Raw genomic sequence first — 19,013 nt, 5'->3', positions numbered from 1 at the left:
ACAGAATTTGAAACTAACATACCAGATGCTCCATCATCGCCTTTTAGGGCTGTTTTGTGGCAGCATTTCAGTTTTCCCATTACAAGAAACAACACGGGCGAAAAGGAAACTGACAAAATGCATATTGACTTGCAAATACTGCAAAGGCAATACTAGCCCCATTTAGGACTGAGTTGGTCTTGGATACATCCTGCAAAAACAGTTGGGGCACAGCTGTGTGCTACACTTTAATGGAAATGAGCAAACAAACCAGATGCACATACACAAAACCAGCCACTTAATAACCACCCTTAAGTATTTTCTCTTGAAAAGCGGACCACGATGTTTCAAAAACACCTCTAGTAAAGTACAAATCTCACCTTTTATATGGCTTGTTCTAATGCATTCGGGCATCTTCTTCTCCTCAGTCTGGTGCACCAACCAGCGGATTGCTCACCGCTGCCCCCAGTGGTCAGGGGGAGATACTGGTCGACACAGCCACCAGACAAAGTTAAACCTGTGTAGGGAGACTAAAACATTCCCCTGTAAGTATGTCTTGGTTCCTTTACAAGATCCAGCTGCTGCAATTAGTTTTGTTTCATAAAAAGTCTGCTATCGTTTCAGCACTAACTTTTATATGCATTATACAAAAAGCGGATTTGTTTAGTAAAGGGCATTTTTTCATATTTCTCTTCACTTTTAATATGATAAATATCTTGCTCTGAACTTTTTATTGTGGCAATATCGTACCATGAGTTTTTGGTATCATTAAATCCCTGTTCAGTATCAATGCATTTAAGATAAATTTTGTGGCTGCTGATTCATAATAACAGACTTTGAAACATTCTGCGTAGCACCAGTCTTGTATGGAAGTGGCTATAGACTATATTCATATGAATTCATAACGTAAGTAGTTTTGTCTTTAGGTGTTTTGCCACACTGTTCCTCCCTAAGCTTTTTCAATTAAGGCAGTACCAGTTCTAAGTTGTAAAAATGTTGTTATATTTGACCACAGGGGGTTGGAGCCTGTGCCTGCATGCTTCATAGGAAGGAAGGGAATACGTTTTAATGTAAATCAAAGTCTAATGCAATTGGTTCACTAATTCTTAAGAAAACAACAGAGGCAGGAGAAAGAGCAAGTCTATACTTGAACAAGACCCAGAACTAATGTTATTGGAATTCTCCGTGGTGGACCTGGCTCTCAAATGTACTTTTATCTTAACACAAAACAGAAAACACACCGCATGAATGAAAGAGTTTTAAAGACGTTTTCAGAGATGCATCACTGATCTGTGCATTTCTTCCTGATTTTCGGAGAAGTGATCAATGAGATATTGACATACCACCATTTAGAGGACTGAGTGTGTTTCAGTCAGTTTAACGTGAGGCAGAACAGAAAAGAAAGGTGAGCGTAGACTGTGGGAGTCTGCTGTCAGAGTGGTGAAACACCCTCCAATGAGATTTGGAGGAAACCCCTCCTTGTTTCCAAACTTGTTAAACACAGAGATGGTGTTAACATGCTTTGTTCCAGCACTACTACTGCAAACCCCCTACCTCCACAGACACACACACACCCCTCCTCCAATACCATAACCAAACAAAGTTGAGTAAACCTGCGGTGGAGGGAGTTTGGCCCTGATTTCAGTGCAGTGGAGGAGCCAAGAGGCCCAAGGGACACTCAGGTTACCAGCACTGAATCCTGCAGTATTAGCAGAGCACAGTGAAATAACAGCCTGCCATCTGGAACCTATGCTAAAGCCATCCTAGCCTTGCAGCGTTCAGTCACACTGACCTCAATTAAATGTTATTTGTTCAGTATTTTTATTCACTTCTTCCTTTGCCTCCAGATCTTTGTCTCATGTTCGAGCACTGTGTCAGATACAGAGCGATGGTGGGAGTTTAGGTTTTCTTACCAGGTCTTCTATACTATATGGGCTTTCCTGTTAAAACTTGGTCCACTTCATAAGGGGTTTTAGGAGAGAACATCTCAAGTGGAGGGAATAAAGCTCGTCTTTGTGCTGGAGGGACGCTGTGTGGTATGCTGGGTTAAGAGTGGGTATTTTTTTTTGGTGAGGCTTCCTCCTCATGACTCGATGCGGTCTGTCTGACCCCACTTAAATAGGAGACAATGAGCACACTTGAGTAGGTTTTCTCTCTTTGGAACTGTGATGCTTCTCATTTTCTATACTAGTAATGATCAAATTTCTCTCTGTCAGTGAAAATGATGAACTGTTATTGAATTATTTGATAGCTGTTAAGTTAAGGCGGTTGATCTTCTTTAAACCATAGATGTAGATGTACGCTTCATTGTTATTGTTAAATCCAACTTTTCTTTCATTAAGATTCAGTTGTACACATATTTAGTTTTCCAAATCACCATTTATTTACTTGAATGAAATATTTGGTTTATACTTAGGCTTATACTTGTTTTTTTGCTGATGAAATGAAACATATTTTTAAATTATTTGAGTCATTTAAAAACATTTTTGCCATTTAAAATATGTATTTCAAGGAAAAATCAATGGAACGTTTGGTTTAATTTTATACATATAACTGGGAAAAGATTTATTTATTCTGACTTCATTTGGTTTTCTGTATTTATTTGAATCAGACCAGACAGTAGTTGTGGATTTTGCTGCATTTTATTTGTTTTGATGCACAACTTGGGACTACAGCAAAGTTGGCTACTATTCAAAATGTTCCTGTCCTTGGTACTCAAATTTTGAGCAGATCTCCACAGATACATTAACCTTGCAGTTATTACGCTTTCAGAAAAGTCAGTTTTAATGGCAGTTCCTTGCCACTTAACTCCTCTCAAATTGGAGATGTGGTCTGAGTGGCAATCTTCTTTCAGCTGAAAGGTTTGCAGTATTTTATAGAGACATGTCTTCAGGAATGCTTCCACTAAGCAAATGTCATCATTTTGTAATATGGACCTGATTGGAAGCATCATCTCCTGATGTGTGCCAGTAACTGTGACCTTTCAGCATGCAAGGGTTTATTCTAAAAATATAATTTAAGGAAAGTGATAGAAAAAATAAACGTAATGTCAAGTGTCTTGAAAAGCAGGAATTTCAAAATGGGGAATTGAAAAAGGAACTAAGAGAAGAAAAAGGCAATGTGTTGAGAAACTGACATGGTTTGTGTCAGTCAGTAGTTTACAGTGACTGATACTCATTCACGTTTTCATCCTGATTTAGTTAGCTATCTCTTTCTAGTTTGTAACCGATGCATTGAGTTTTTTAAGAAAAACACATACAGTACATTAATAAGTACAAATACTCTAGAAAGAATGGATGTATTGGTACCAAAAACTCATGGTATGATCAGTCCACGATCGAGATATTTATCACAATATTAAAAAAATGGAAAGGAAAAAAAGATGAAAAGTGGCTTTTTGTAACGATAAATCCACATTTTTTATATGATTTTCCTTTTAACTTTTAACTTTCCTGTTTTTTCTTTATTAAAATAAAAGTATCGTGCACAAAATTGGCATGAATAGTCATTAGCGATGTATGATTGAACTGTTTGTACAATTGCAAAATGAAAAATATAATTCAGCAGTAATCCTCTTATGAAATAAAATAAACTGTTGCAGCAGCTGGATCTTGTTAACAGAACAAGTCACACTGACAGTGGAACATCAGTGTTTTTGTACCCCCCCTAGACAGGTTTAACTTTTTCTGTCTGGTGGCAATGCCGACCGCTGGTTGGGTTCTGCATCACTAGACCAGTTGACACAGGTGTCCCCCCCCTACCATCGGGGCAGTACTGGCCAAAATAGCTGCTTGGTGCACCAGAACAAGGGGAAGGAGACACTAGAATACACTAGTACAGGCCACATGAAGGTGAGATTTACTGGAGATGTTTTTTTAAACCTCATGGTTTACTTTTCAAGAGAAAAGTGGGGCTACTAAGTGGCTGGCTTTGCATATGTGTTGCCGGTTTGTTTGTTTGTTTGTTTGATTGTCATAAAAGCATAGCACACAACCGTGTCCCGACTGATTGTGTGAGATGTATCCAGGATCATCTCGGTCCTAAATGGGGCTAGTATTACTTTTGTCCGGCGGTTTTTGCAAACTCAACTCAACTCAACTCAACTCAACTTTATTTATATAGCGCTTTACCACAGCACAGCTGACCAAAGCACTTAACATATCATACAAATATAAGAACAACACATAACTGTTCAGCGTTTGTTGGTTTCTTTTTATAGGAAAAATGAAATGTTGCCACTTAATAGCTGGATCATATGCAATATCCTGTAGACACCATCACAGGGCCACGATGGCATTTAGACTTTTTTTTATTATTGTGATATTGCGGAATTACAAATATTGGTAAAGCTTTCTACTAGGGATGTAAGTAGTTTAAATGGTGGGTTAAAAATTGTTCTTGTCTTCAAAGAGAACCAGTGTAACTAAACTGCTCCTAGAGGAAATGCAGCTTTGGTTTGCTGGTGTTTGATCTCATCCACTTTGTGTTTGAAGCAGTGTCAAAAATGAGAATTTTTACATTGTAGCAACTATCAACATTATGCGTAGCTTGTCAGTCGAAGCTTTTAACATTCAGATTTAATACCTTTATGCTTTTCAGGTTTCATGCTTTCTCACTTATACAAATTTCATTGGGGCTCCAGAGGTCTAGTTGCTTTGTGATGCAGGCAAAATATGCAAAAAGTGGATACAAAGGGAAGATGACATTTAGGGGGAGAAAAAATGGCATTATTCTAATGGCAGGGTGATGAGGTACTGTAGAGGGGCTTAGTGCGGTGTAGTCCAGGCCAGTTTGAACCCATGAGAAAATAAGGATATTTAACCTGATGTGGAGTCACACAGGGTATACAGTTTTTATTTTAATTTTAACAGTGTCACCTGCACCACAGTCAAGACTTGTCAGCTCAAGTCCCAAAAGAAATGACGGACTCTAGGAGTCTCTCTCCTATATAGAGTATATAGTTTTTGCCTCTTGTGATGAGCGAGCACTGGTCAAAAATTGCCCAGTACTGTGTGCCCCGCTGTCAGCATGTCACAGTGCTGGTTAGGTGCCAAAGATCCCAAGGAGATACAGTCTGCGTGACTGGCACTTTGAATTCCCTACTAAATATCCCCTGCTATCAGTGACAGGCATCAACTCTGCAACACTGCACCGCACTGAAGAGTGTGCTTTTAATGGCTGTAGAGACACGTCTCATACAGTAAGAATTCCAAAGCAGGTGATGCGGGGAGTTCTGTGGGTGGCTCCTGAGTGTTCTGTCGTTTCATAGTGCTTTCTGTTTGCACAGATTTGCTGTCTGACGCACAGGACATCATAACTACTCCAACGTATAGGTGATGTTTTAAAAATGTGCACGTTAGTGGACACAAATGTTGTTACAGTAAATAATGTTGGATTTCTTCATCACGATGAAAGCTGCATGAAAACCTTGACATTTGTTGTATTTCAACAGTAAGTTAATATCAAATTGATGTGCACATTTCTCTAAGCCTGTTGTTAGCATGTACCAAGCAGGAATTCCAGCTCTGAAAGCAGTTTACCCCTGAATCCATTTGGTTAATAGATCCATTAAGCAGCATGGCGTGAGTGGAGTGTGACTGCTCTGTGGAGCGCAGGATGACGTGTTAATTCTGGGTAATTTATTACCCTGGGTGTCGCCGGGCAAGGAGCTCCTGGCAGATCCTGTCTCACTGGGATCGTCCTCAGCCAGGCTTCCATGGGCATCGCATGCTTAGGAGCGACTCCAGCATGCACTGCTCACATCCGCTGATACAAGTATGATGTAAAACCCTTGGTGCAGGAAAACAACAGTGATGTCCACTGTGTAGCATTGTATCAGAGTGTCTTTGAAGGTAGGAGGCTAAAAGCACACCTGTCGAGAGGGAGAGGGTAATCAAATTTTCCCCCGGTGTTATGGGCACTTGCTGGCTCTCATATGGTTTTTATTTATGGAAGTATCCTTTTCTGTCTAGGGCCGGGCCCTGATTAGATCATGGATGCTGATTGTGGCCTGGAGCTGTGGTGATCAATCCTAATTTACTTGGAGAATTAAATTTATATATAGGAGGATGCAGTACCCAGCCCTGATAGATGAAAGGGCATTTTCCTCAACAATCAAGATGACAGACAAAAAGAGAACACACATCTCTGATTTTGTTTAGTTGTATGTTTTAATAACATGTAACATGGGGCTTTCACTGGGGAATAAAAGCTGCATTTAAGACTAATATTAGGGAAGCTGGAAAAGAAAATCACAGGCGTTTGTGCACCAGCATTTTTGTGAGCCTCAGTGCTGTCTAATGCTCAGCCGTTGGGATCAGGGAGTGCAGATCTCTGGTGCCCTAGAGGGAGAGGAAGGGGATTGTGCAGGTCATCACAGCATGGCAAAGCTAACCGTCAGCCATTTCATGTCATAATCAGTTAGGGGCAAATCAGCATATACCAATTCTCGGTGCTCCAGGAAATCCTCTCAAGTTTCATATCTGCACTATTGTGAGGAAAATAATGGCAGAATAAATGTTATTCTTTGTGCTGAATGAAAGGCCATGCTTTTTAACACAATGTTATGATGCTCTGTTGTCAGCTCTAGAAAACAAGCACTGCATGTTTACAGTGGGCCACTGCAGCGGCCACACCTTCTAGACATTGCATCTTTACAGCCTGAGCTGTCATCCAGTCGATGATGAAGCTACAGAGTGATTAGCCCCACCCAGAGGCTGCTGAGATGGGAGATGTGGGAGGTGTGCGGTTGTCAAAGCAGAGCTTGTGGAGATGAGTCAGTTAGGCACTTAGTGAAATCATTACCATGCAGGAGCCCTCCGTTTAGCTTTGCTGTGTGTGCTGAATTTTTTACCATTTATATTGAACAGCTGCTGGTTTTATTCTTTCTAACACACTGATCACATGGTTGTCATGTGCATATCTTGTCCGCTAGTTAGCTGATTCATTTTGCAAAGCCCACCTAAGATCCATATTATTGCTGTAGTGAAGAAACCTAGTTACTCCAGTTTATACAGTTGATTGATGCTTTTACTTGAAATGAATACAATGCTTCCAACTGTTCAGTAGTTTATTTTAGGGGGGATTTTTGATTTTTGTTGACTGTAGTAGTAGTAGGGATACAACCAGGAAATGTTGGAAGAAGAGAAGACTATAAATGCAACAAAGGTCTCTCAGTCAAGATTTGAACCATGAATGTTACAGTTGTGTATTAAGCACCGTAACCACAGGCCACCAGGGTGCCCCTGTGTTTCATGCACCTTAGGTTTGTTCACACAATGTAACTGGGCAGACAGCTGCCTGACTGATACTGCTCATTTTCACTGCTCTGCAAAATTAAATTCCAGTGCAGACTCAACAGCCATGATACTTTATATGATGTGATATATTTCTCAGAGTTGTCTGCACAATCCAACCAGGATATGTAAGAAAATGAAAGCATAAAAGAAATGACTAGATTCTCTCCTGAGGTGGGAACTCCTGCCGTTAACAGTGGTGATCGGTGATTGGAAGACTTTTCGAAGTTTGTGTATTTGCAGTGCACTTCCTTACTCTGGGCCTATATGAGTCATCCTGAGGAAATCTCAGGACCCCCATTATGAGTGGATTGTAATTGGTATCCAGCAGTATGACAGTACTATCGTACAGTATCTTTGAGTTCTTCCACTCAGGGCACACAGGGCCATTTATTGGCATTGTCCTCATAACCTAACACCAGGGTAAAGATGGTGAGAATGGGGGATTTCCACTGGGCATCTTGATGGGATCCATGGAAATATGTGATTGTATTCATATTTTGAGGAAAATCTTGTGATTTATCTGATCCGATTATAAGTGGACAGCTCTAAATGCCTTGTTGGCATGACTGAGGCATTTAGGGATGCATGTGACAGCGTGCCGTCTGTTGTGAATACAGAGTTCATCTCTAGTTCTTTCTGGCCTACAGAAATGGAAGTGGTTTACATGATTATTTGCATATTGAACATGGAAGTAAAACCCAAACACCAGTGGACACTTGAGACACATTTGAGACAAATCCTGATGCCATGACTCAACTGAAGTCTGGCTCAGCTGAGTCTATACACAGTAGGGATTTACTCTGTTTGATTTGGTGAAGCTGCTTAGTTTTTTCCTTGACTCTTTATTGGTCTGCATATATTTGGCAGCGATTGAAACCATTTCTATTTGAATTCACCCAAAATTTCTTGTGCTCTTCCTTTAAACAACTGCATGATTACAAAATGTTTAGTAAGTAAGTGCATCCATTTAAACACATATAGTGTAATTTACTTTTACATCATTGGATTACGTTATTCATGTCCCATATTTGGATCCACTGCAGGATTATTAGTGGCATTAAGGTGTGATAACATCAGTGACTCACATCGTAAATACTGGATTTTCCAAAAAACTGCAGACTTCAATTTTAAAATTACCATTTGAACACACATGGCATGAGATCCTCCTGCTTTAACCACTGCACCTTTTAATACTCTTCATAGTCCTTTACACTTCTTGAATAGAAAACTAATATCAAATTTTGAGGAAAAACAGTAAACACTAGCTTTCTTTTTTGCATCCTTCATTAAGAGGCAACATTCAGTGCTTTGGTACTTGAGAGACTAATACAAAACAGGTCTGTACAGTACAACCAGTTATTTTCTAATGAGGCCAAGCCAAGTGGCATTTGATACAGCCACTGGTATATTGTGTTAAGCACTCGAAAGGTTGTGGACTTTTTTGAGATGCAAAGTCAAAAGTGAGTGGCAATATTACATTAAAAATACAACATGCATCAAACATTTAGTTGGTGTTATTATGAACACTTACCGGAGGGTTGTCTGTCCCAAGTTATAACTAATAAGGTAAACGACAATAAGAAGAAAAGCATCTGGAAAAATGTATTTTGTTGTGTGGCATTAGATCCATTTAGACAGAGGTGAAGAAAAGCACAGGCCACACAGATGATAGCACGTTAATCGGCCCGCGGGTCAAATTAGCAAAAGAATAGAGGAATCCTAAATTTAAATGTCAGTCATAATGTGAAGCCACATGTATACAAATTTGGCTTGCTTACAGCAAGACAGTGATAGTTATCAGACCAGTTATTAAAATAGTTCTTGAACTGAGTTCCTGAGTTGTTCTATAGTGCAACTGCAAAATGATTTTTCAGTCATGATAAGAGCAAAATTCTCAGCTAAAGCAGTCCAAAAAATATTAATAACCGTTTCTGCTAAAAGCTGACTAAGTCGTACATTTAGACATGTAATCAGCTGGTCTCAGCCACCGTTGCCAAATAGCCGAGCAGAGCTGCCAGAAAGCTTTTAACTTCACCTGAAAGATATCTCTTGAATGTACTGGTTAGACGTCTGTGTGGTCTCACGGCTCAGTTATGTTAGCTGGTCTTGGAGCACAGGTCAACATGAAGTAAGCTGAAGAATGGAAAACAATCTGCTCTATGTGCTGTCATTGCACTGGCTCATAATAATGTTTGGTTGCCTTTTTTTATCTCCACCACAACAAATCATTTGAGGTTATATCACCAGAAAGGCTTTTCACACTTACCTCTAACAGTAACTAGTTATATTAATAGTTTGGTTTTCATCTGCTCAAGGCTGAAATATGTGTCTCTTTTCTGCCTCTACTCCAAATACAATGCAGATAAATGGATTGTTATATGTAGACCTTTCGTTTTGATGGCGCTTGCTGGTGAAACTTTTAAAAACACCATATCTAGTGACAACTGTTGACAATTGGGTCAGCTAATTATTATCTGAGGCATTGCATTGGGAAAGATGTTGCTGTTCATTTTTTAAATGTAGCTTTTCAATGCTGTGAGCACCAGAAACAAAGTTCCATTCACCTTCACTGTATTTGGGGCAGTGGCTGAAATCTCGAAGGTAGACATCTCAAAACCTTGCATATGAAATACGCCATTTTTATGGAGTGAGAAAATGTTTGTGTAATTCTGGTGAAGTAACCCCTAAGGCATGGGAACAGCTCTTAAAATATTTTGGTTCACAGCATCATTTATGTGCAGTATTTTAGTCCCAGAGAGCTACCTTAGGCTCCAGCTCCTAACCTCAGATATTTATAACAGTAAGTTTGACAGTAGCAAGTTTATAGTACGTTGATTATTGCTTAGCTGGTATTGGGTTTGGTTTCACAGCAGGCCACACTATAAATCAAATTGAGGTCTAGCCTTTGCGGAATAATGAGCATTAATTGTAGACTAATGAGAGACCTCTGCACTCACCAGCCATGCTTGGAAGCAGAGGTCATCTTTTAAACCTGCATGAATTTCAGTTATTTGCAGTCTCAGTAGTTCCTCAGGAATGAACCCTATCCTGATAATTTAGTTCCAAAAATCTGTTTAGGATGTATAACCTTTCATCATTCTTCAGATGCTACACCTATACTGGCATAGCAAGCCAGAAAAATACACAATTGTGTTTTAGCAGGAATACTTATAATGGATAAGTGGACATTTCAGCCTGACATAACACTGCTGATATTTTCCTGTATTTAGCCAAAGTCAGGGGTGTATGTCTGCAGACAGTGAATAAATAGACTGCTTCTCCAGGTTATTTACTGGACTGGTTTAATAGCATTATTGCACTGCCTGCTCCCTCTGTCAGGACTAAACCTTGAATTGCTTAGTGTGATTAGTAGCAGGGAGTGTGCTGCAGCAGCGGTCCCAGGCTACTTTTGTTGATTTTAGGGCCGTCACGCATTCTCTTGTATCCGTTGGAGGGGCTCGCTTTTGATCCCGGAAGAAGGGAGCTGCTGAGATACCCCACCTCTACCGTGCCCCTGCCCCTCCTCGCCTTGCATTAGCAGTACCGAATTCAGATTCGTTTGGCAAGCCATTCAGCCCCCCACCTCATCTACCCAAGTCTTTTTTTTCCTCTATTGAAAACACACCTTTCTGTTAACCAAGAAGGTTTTTCTATAGAGCCAAAGCATGTGAAAGATTTCCAGAAAAGAAGTAAGTGGTGCCTGTATGGAGCTTTCCTTGCTCTCAATGGAACCTGTAGACAATGTTCTTGATATCTGCCCAAATTTGCTCTCTGTTGCTGTGTAGGCTGTGTGTGTGTAGATGTTTGTGTGCAGTGTTTGTGAGCTGTCACTAATCCTTTGACTACGTGAGTAGGTTAGATAATAAAACAGAAGAAAACCAAAGAGTCTTTTAACTAAGTATTTAAAAAAAGTTGACACTTGATTATTTCTTTTATATGTATATATTATGTTTACAATAATTAATATACATTTTTGTTTCAGTTAAAAGTTGTAATTTGGGTTGGATTTGTTAATGTGTGTTAATATTTGCATGCTTTTTAACAGTGAGGGTATATGAAAATGTTAGTCTGGTCTCTCTGAACTGAAAAAAGATAGTCCTCCAAAAATTGTCGTCACTAAACAATAACACATTATGTCTCAATCTTAGTGATCAATAGTAATGAAGTGATTTCACAGACAAGCAATCTGAAGCCTAATCATCTTTGATTACATTCCCAAGGGATTTGCTAAATGTGTGTCACTTTGTCTGTCTTCTGTTTGCCTAAGTATGTCACTTAGCATCTAGTCCTAGATTCTGCATGGGAAAATCTATGACATGTAAAGAGCAACAAGCGGTTAATTATGGAAAACAGGGTTGTGTGCTGAGAGTAGGCTAGATATATTTGCAGCACCACTGAATAGCAATTCTCAGCACACTGCTAATTGTTTGATGGATAGTACGGATCCATTTGCATTTATATTGTACCCCAAATGCCTCCCACCTATTCAGATCCCATATTTAACCAACTCCTGACACTGGAGCAATGGTCACAATGAACTACCCAGCAAAAACCTCAATGTGTGTTTTAACAAGGCTTTCTGTAACCTGTCCTTCACACTGAAGGCGGTTTGTTTTACGCGTTATTTTGGCAAACTTGCATCAAGGAACTTCTCTGCAGATAGAAAAATTTCAGCATATTGACATTTTTGTGGTTTTAGAGTTGTGTAGCATTTCTTGGTTTTGGGGTGTGGATGAATTAATTGAACACAGTCAGTTAAAAACACAATGAAACTTAACATTGGTCACAGTTTTGCCCAGTTTTGGGCAGTTATACGTAGCAATCCATCTTATACTAACAAGCTCACATGACTGGTACAACATACAATATGTAAATATTAGAAGTCAAAACTTTGCTTTGATTTACTGTAACATCTTTAGGACTTGGTCTGACAAACCAAGATGTTTTAGGATGTCACCTTGGCCTTCTGGAACCTAGGAACTACATTTTGAAAGTTTCTCATATTAACCAAAACACCCATAGTTACAGTACTAAAAAGTACAGCAGTGCCACTTCTAAACTGTATGTATGCAGCAATCGGTGGTGGCAAAGGTGATTACAGTTTTCACACTTAAAGCTACAGTATGCAACTTCTTTTTCAAATATTTCTGTTGTAGAAATCTGCTCCAGAAATTGTCTTGTCATGTGGAGAAGTGCTGTCAGACCTCTTTTGACCCAGACTCATTAAACAGCACAGGCAGCCGTACAGAGATATTGGCTTCTGAAAGGTTTTGAGCTGGATATTCAGAGATTTTCAATTATTTCTGCAAGTTTTGTTGCATTCTCATTTCTTATAAGTTCATAATGACAAATATCTGATGAGCTGGGCAGAGCGTGGCGGCGTGTAACAGATCATAGTAGAACGTCGGTGAGCAGGGAGAGGGAGTGCTGGGTGTATCAGAGTGGATTGAGTTAAGGTACATATTGTAGTTTTAATTGTCATAACATAAAGCCTATAGGGAAATAATGGCCTGGGATAAAAATAACAAGAATCTTTTAACAGGCTGAAATAGCTAACTAGCGTCTGTGTTCAAACATAAGTTTTTTTCCAAATGGTATATAGCCTACAATACATGTGTATGTGGTTGTTACTTCCCTTCCTACACTGGCAGCACTTTAAGGTTTTCCACTACAGCAGCTTAAGCTCTGCTTTCTATCTGGGCTATTACACTGGTATTAATCTTTGAGCGTAAGCAGGGAAATCATACACACATCATGAAAAATGTCAATACCAGACAGATGATAAGCTGATGCTGCTGATGAAATGCTCTCTGTAACAGTTTGACTCAAATGTTCTATGGTATTCTGTATGTAATGTACATACACTTTCATGACGTGTCAGTTAAAACCATTTTAGACAACTTTTTCTTGAGCGACTCAAACAAACTTATCTGTGATGAACTACTCGGAAGAATTATTGACTGATTATCATTTGTACTTGGCCAATGGATGTGCCATAGAAAGCTGGAAGTAATAGATCAGATGTAACCCTGGCTCCGAGAAATTATTGGCTGGATTACATTAAGAGCCAGTGCTACTTTTGAATGTATTAAAGGCATCACATCCACAGGGAAGTGATTGGGGTGGATGTTGTACTGCAAGATCATTTTGCTTGAAACAAATATATTGTCTGTGAACTCTTTGTTATGTCTTAATTATCAATCTATTTGTGTTTGTCAATATAAAACCTAATCTGGTTGCACTTATGTTTCCTACAAAATGCATTTGCTGTTGCGGTGTATTTGTATTTAAACATAATTTCTAGGAGACAGGGTTGATCGCAGATGATGACTTCTACCATCCTCAGCTTTTCTTAGGTGACAGTTGCTCAGAAAAAATTACATACTGGCTGTTTCCAAGGTTATGGAAAATGATTCCTTTTTTTTTTATCACGTTATTCATAATGATGTAATATCACTGCTTCTGATAACTTCAGTTGACACAATTCATTGTGCATCGCTTCCTGGAACACACTATCTCTGCAGAACCACATTATTTCTCTGCTTACAACTGTTACACATTTGATTTACACCCACAGACAAACCTGGCTCTGCCCTGGCCAACTGTAGACAATGCAATTCAAAAATGTTGAGTCTGCATTTGTTTTAAAGGGGAAAACAGAACACCCATCATTTCTTTTGTCTATCCAGAGAGACTTCAATTGATTTTGGATCATTGCATAGATATGCAGTTGGCTTCTTTTTGGCACTATTCAAGCTGTGCAGCTCATGCTTTAGAGGAACTTTGTCTTTGGAACAGCATGTGATTGTTATCTTTGTTTCAGACATGGCAGTCATTTTTCACTGGTCTTTGTAAATAACTTTTCTATCTGAGTCTTTGTGAATGTACCCTCATTAACCTTCTTCTTCAGTGTTTCAAGCGACTTGTTTCTGCCCCTTGTGTCTTATCATGAGTTGATAGCAGCAAGTTAAAAATATTCCTCCTATCACTTATTACCAAGAGGTGTTGAGACAGCTTGGTTAAATCAGACCTTCTGTTTATTATCTTCACTTACCAGTACATTAAAATAATATAACTCTGTCAGTTTTCTTCTTTTAGCTTCTTCTCCCCGGATTTAGACTTAGACAAATGAACAAGAGCAACAGCTTTGCTTTCTGGTGTGAAATACAATGATACTACCAGATGTACCCTATTTAAGCTGCTCCAAAAAATGAAGGGAACACTTGATCATCTCAGTATAGCACCAACGTCAGGGATATCAGTCTGTCCATTTGGGAAACACAAGTGATTGTGAATCAGTCTCAACTGCTTTGGTGCAAATGAAAGTGACATCAAGTGCAATGGAGAGGCAAAATCAGGGCAACTCCCAAAAAGGGAATGGTTCTGCATGTGGTGGCCACATGCTCTCTCCTTATCCTTCCTGACTGGATCTCAAGTTTTGAGTTTTGCTAGTGTCCTTGTCACTACTGGTAGCATGAGGCAGTGCCTGCAGAACAGTCAGGCTGCACACGTAGTCCAGTTACTCCAAGATGGCACATCCATACATGCAGTCGAATGAAGGTTTGCTGTGTCTCCCAGCACAGTCTCAAGAGGCGATACCAGGAGACCGGCCGTTACACCAGGAAAGCTGGACAAGGCCATAGCAGGACGACAACCCCGCAGCAGGATCGACATCTGCTCCTTTGTGCAAGCAGGAACAGGAGGAGCACTGCGAAAGCACTTCAAGAATGACCTCCAGCAGCTACTGGTGTGCATGTTTCTCACCGGCCTGTCACAAACAGACTTCTCCTAGTGCTTCATGTGGCCATAGTGTGTAGACAGTTCCTGGATGACAAAGGCACCGATGCCATTGACTGGCCCTCACGTTCCCTTGACCTAAATCCATTTGAGCACCTATGGGACATTATGTATTGGTGCATCGGGCGTCACCAAGTACCACCACAGACCATCCAGGAGTTCCCGTGGTTGTTGGGAGCACATACAGGCACACAGGGGCCATACACACTCCTGAGTCACATTACAAGTTGCCGTGATGAAGTTCACACAGCTCAGATGAGCCTGTGATTTCAATTTTTCACTTAGATTTTCAGTGTGATTTTAAATACAGCCCTCCATGGGTGGGTTAAGTGTTCCCTTAATTTTTTTGAGCAGCGTATAAACAGTTTAGTTTTACAGTGTGCTTTATGTGAAAATTCTGATTGCTGCACTCAAGGAGAGCATGTTTCCACTGTCCACATTTGCACCCTGTATCATTTGCCATTGTTAAGGCCTGTTGCTTCTTTGAAAAACTCTGTGTTTCCCATGGCCTCAAAGGTACGTCTCATTCCCTACCAGCCGATTAATAATGAGGAGGAAGGGCTGTGCAGAGGAGAGATGGCCAAAGCACTGAGCCCAGCTCTTTGGATACAAAAACAATGCACTTTACAGAACATTCTTTAGAAAGCTGCTTGTTCTTCACTCTCTCACATTTGCATAGCATCAAGGAGCTTGAGCAAAAGGTAAAAATTAGCAACCCATACAAGCTGCATCTGAAATCTTGGGAGCAGTTGAAGTGCTCTTATGGCAGCATCCCCCCCCCCGTGCCGCCCAAGCAACCCCTACATACAAAAAGAAACCCCCAAACTCAACATTGGTGTTTTAAATAAAAAGTCCCACCCCCCCAAAAAAAACAGGGGCAAATATAGTTCACCAAGGATTATTGTTTACTGCTCTGTCCGGCACAAATCTCATACAGTATTCATAAAGAGCTTATCTAGTAGATAAACAGCACAGGCATATTGTCAGTAAAAGCTTCCAGATTTGCCAGGAGTAGTTTTTATTTTTTTAAAACTGAGTTCTCCTATTCAGTGACTTAAGCCCCATGTTTGCATATTATAAAACATTTCCAAGTGTGGGAGCAAATAGCATTGAAGTGAAATCTTAATTATATGCCATTGCATTTGGAAGATGCAGGAAAATATATTATATTGCTATACTATTTGGCAGTGTTAAATTAACTTTGAGCGTATTCAGTAATTGAGCTCCACAGTAATCAGTGACCAAGTCTTAAAGTAAGTTTATATTTGTTAATCCCACTCAGTACCTTTAAACCACATTTTTGCTTAGAATGAGCTGTTGTTAAGGCATCATCAGTTAACTTCTCTAATATTACACCAATTCATATCACGTTGCTCTCACACAATAAAAATCTTTTTTATGTTGTTTTGTGTCTTTTTATCTTTTTAAATGAAATTATATACATTTATAGCAAACCGTAAAACTAATGTTTGAATAAATTAAAATAGTTTTTTAAAATGTTTTGTTCTACAAACTAAGAAAATGAATTGCAACACATGAGTGAATACTAAATTCCCTGTTGAGGTTATGCTCTGAGACGGTTGTGGTTTTATGTTTGAGATTGTAATCATCTCTGCTGGTTCACTGTAGTCCCAGATTTGTTTGGCTCCTCAGTGTTCAACTGGTGATGATTTGTAACTTATAAACAACACAAGTCATGGAAGGACACCTGCCACTTTTACAGATGCTGGAGGCCCAGCATTTCTATAGCACATAAAATGGAATATCTGTGGGAGACACCGTAAACTTTATAGGTGCAAGATTTGTTGTGCCGTATTTTATTAAATCTAATCCTGGTAGTTCTTCATGCTCTTCCTGTGTGTACTGAGCCATGCATGCACTGCCGATTGGGAACATGCATTTGCATCTTATTTGTTTTCACTGTTGCTGGTTGAGAGAGAGACAGTGGGATCTGATCAGTGATTTCTACTTTTAAACAATTTACAATAAGTGTTTTAACATGGACTAGGGCTATACCTCTTGAAATGATGGTTAATCATGGCTGCAAGTGATTGTACAGTATGTTTGAACAAATTGTCTATATTTTGTAATGTCTTCGCTGTGTTTGGGTACTAAATAATTGGAAAATAACTGATGCAGGAAAGGATTATATTTAAAAATCAACACTGCTGTCAAACCACCTTTTCATACAGTATATTAACTGTCCTTTTTGTGTGTGTTTTCCCCCAACAGAATCACTCATAAAACTGTAAGCCACATTTGATGCTGAAAATAGTGTGGAGGCAGCGATGGAAGTGAAGGAACGTAGACCCTACCGCTCACTCACTGCCCGACAGGACTCAGAGCGCCGTTATACCAGCTCCTCAGCTGACAGCGAGGATGGTAAACCCAACTCCAAATCGTACAGCTCCAGTGAAACGCTCAAAGCCTTTGACCATGACTCAAGGATGGCCTACGGGAGCCGTGTCAAGGAAATGGTTCATCATGAAGTGGACGAATTTAGCCGACAAGGTTAGTCTTAGTTGTGGCGATATCAGAAATACTCATATCAATAGAGGAGGCTGCCATTACTGTTGCTATTGTTCTTCTGTAAATCTGTTAACAGTGCACAGTGACATGAACAGACCGGTTATTACTATAAGGGCATGTCGCTGCCTGCTCTCGGTATATGCATCAGTGCTTTTTTAATGAGGAGTCTCTCTGTATTTCATGTTCGGTTGTAGTAGAAGTAATTGTGAGTAGTATTGACTAAGGTGACCAGGGATTTAACTTACCATGCTACCTGCTTGTTCACATATATTATTGATCATGAAACATCAACGCAGACGTGATGGCACTGTTAAGATAAATCCTACTGAAACACCGGTTTGCAGTTTTACAAAAACAAAGTGGATTTTTGCTCATAATGACACAGCCATGTCCTTTGGTGCACAGAAGGAAAGAAAGAACAATAATGTGGACCTCTGAATTATTTACATACATCTTGTTGTAATTTTCTCAGCAGTCACAGAATCTACTGAGATTCTCAGATAATCAGGGTCAGCGTTTCAAATCTGTTGTCTTGTGGTGGTTGTTCTATAACCATACCCTTGGCAGAGAACTTGGTAGAGTAAATTGACAAATCACATCATGTCTCAGTTTTCAAATATGACCGAACAGCTGCGAATCTGGCACCAGTTGCTGTTGACATTATGAACAAAAGTTAAAAGCTAATGCTGAACATCAGCTGTATTTACTTTAACCTGCAGAACAGGACAGTTTCCTACTTTGGTGACTACAAGTAGTGGAAACAAGACACAAGTCTGACAGTGGGAAACTGAAGCCAATGTTATGAAAGCAACACATGTAATAATCAATGTGATGTACCTGCAGCTTCATGAAACTCCACATCTATTGCTTGTGGTGTTTTTGCTTAAATGATTACTGCACCCCGTCAAAGCCAGGATATTGCAAGATATGTCCTTTTCTGCATTAAATACAGTTTATTTTGTTAAGTGATGCAGTTAGTGGTGGATTTAATCACCAGAGCTTTGTATTTGTTGGCTTGTTGTAGGGGCAGACTTTTCCCTTCGAGATCTTGGCTTTGGAGAGGGCCTCCCATCCCACATAGCCACATACAGGACTGATCTGGGGCTGCCACACCGCGACTACTCAGTCAGTGTGGGCTCAGATGCAGACACAGAGACAGACGGCATCATGTCACCGGAGCACGCGGTCAGATTATGGGGCCGCAGCAACACCAAGTCAGGCCGCAGCTCGTGCCTCTCCAGCAGGGCCAACTCCAATCTAACTCTCACAGACACTGAACACGAGAACACAGAAAACGGTAGGCCACTTGTTCTTTTACTGTTTCCACCAAACCTTTGTGGGTTTGTTGATTTTACACCAGGTCTTTCTCAAAGTGTATTTGATTTTAGTGTTTTCCTCCGCTTATCCGGA

At 39.9% G+C, this 19,013-nt stretch overlaps 1 protein-coding gene across 1 annotated transcript in view; it reads left to right on the top strand.

The window, feature by feature from the left end:
• The window catches only part of tenm4 (teneurin transmembrane protein 4), a 160,453-nt gene that overhangs the window by 26,422 nt on the left and 115,018 nt on the right, over positions 1 to 19,013 (top strand). Inside the window, 2 exon segments of the mRNA XM_020614720.1 lie at positions 17,307 to 17,585; positions 18,628 to 18,900. Of these exon segments, the coding sequence (XP_020470376.1) occupies positions 17,363 to 17,585; positions 18,628 to 18,900 (496 nt within the window). The 5' untranslated portion in view covers positions 17,307 to 17,362.

The sequence above is a fragment of the Monopterus albus genome, unplaced genomic scaffold (genome assembly GCF_001952655.1).
Source record: "Monopterus albus unplaced genomic scaffold, M_albus_1.0 scaffold150.1, whole genome shotgun sequence".
Classification (NCBI taxonomy): domain Eukaryota; kingdom Metazoa; phylum Chordata; class Actinopteri; order Synbranchiformes; family Synbranchidae; genus Monopterus; species Monopterus albus.
Note: the sequence above shows the minus strand (reverse complement) of the source record. Positions and strands in the feature narration are given on the sequence as shown.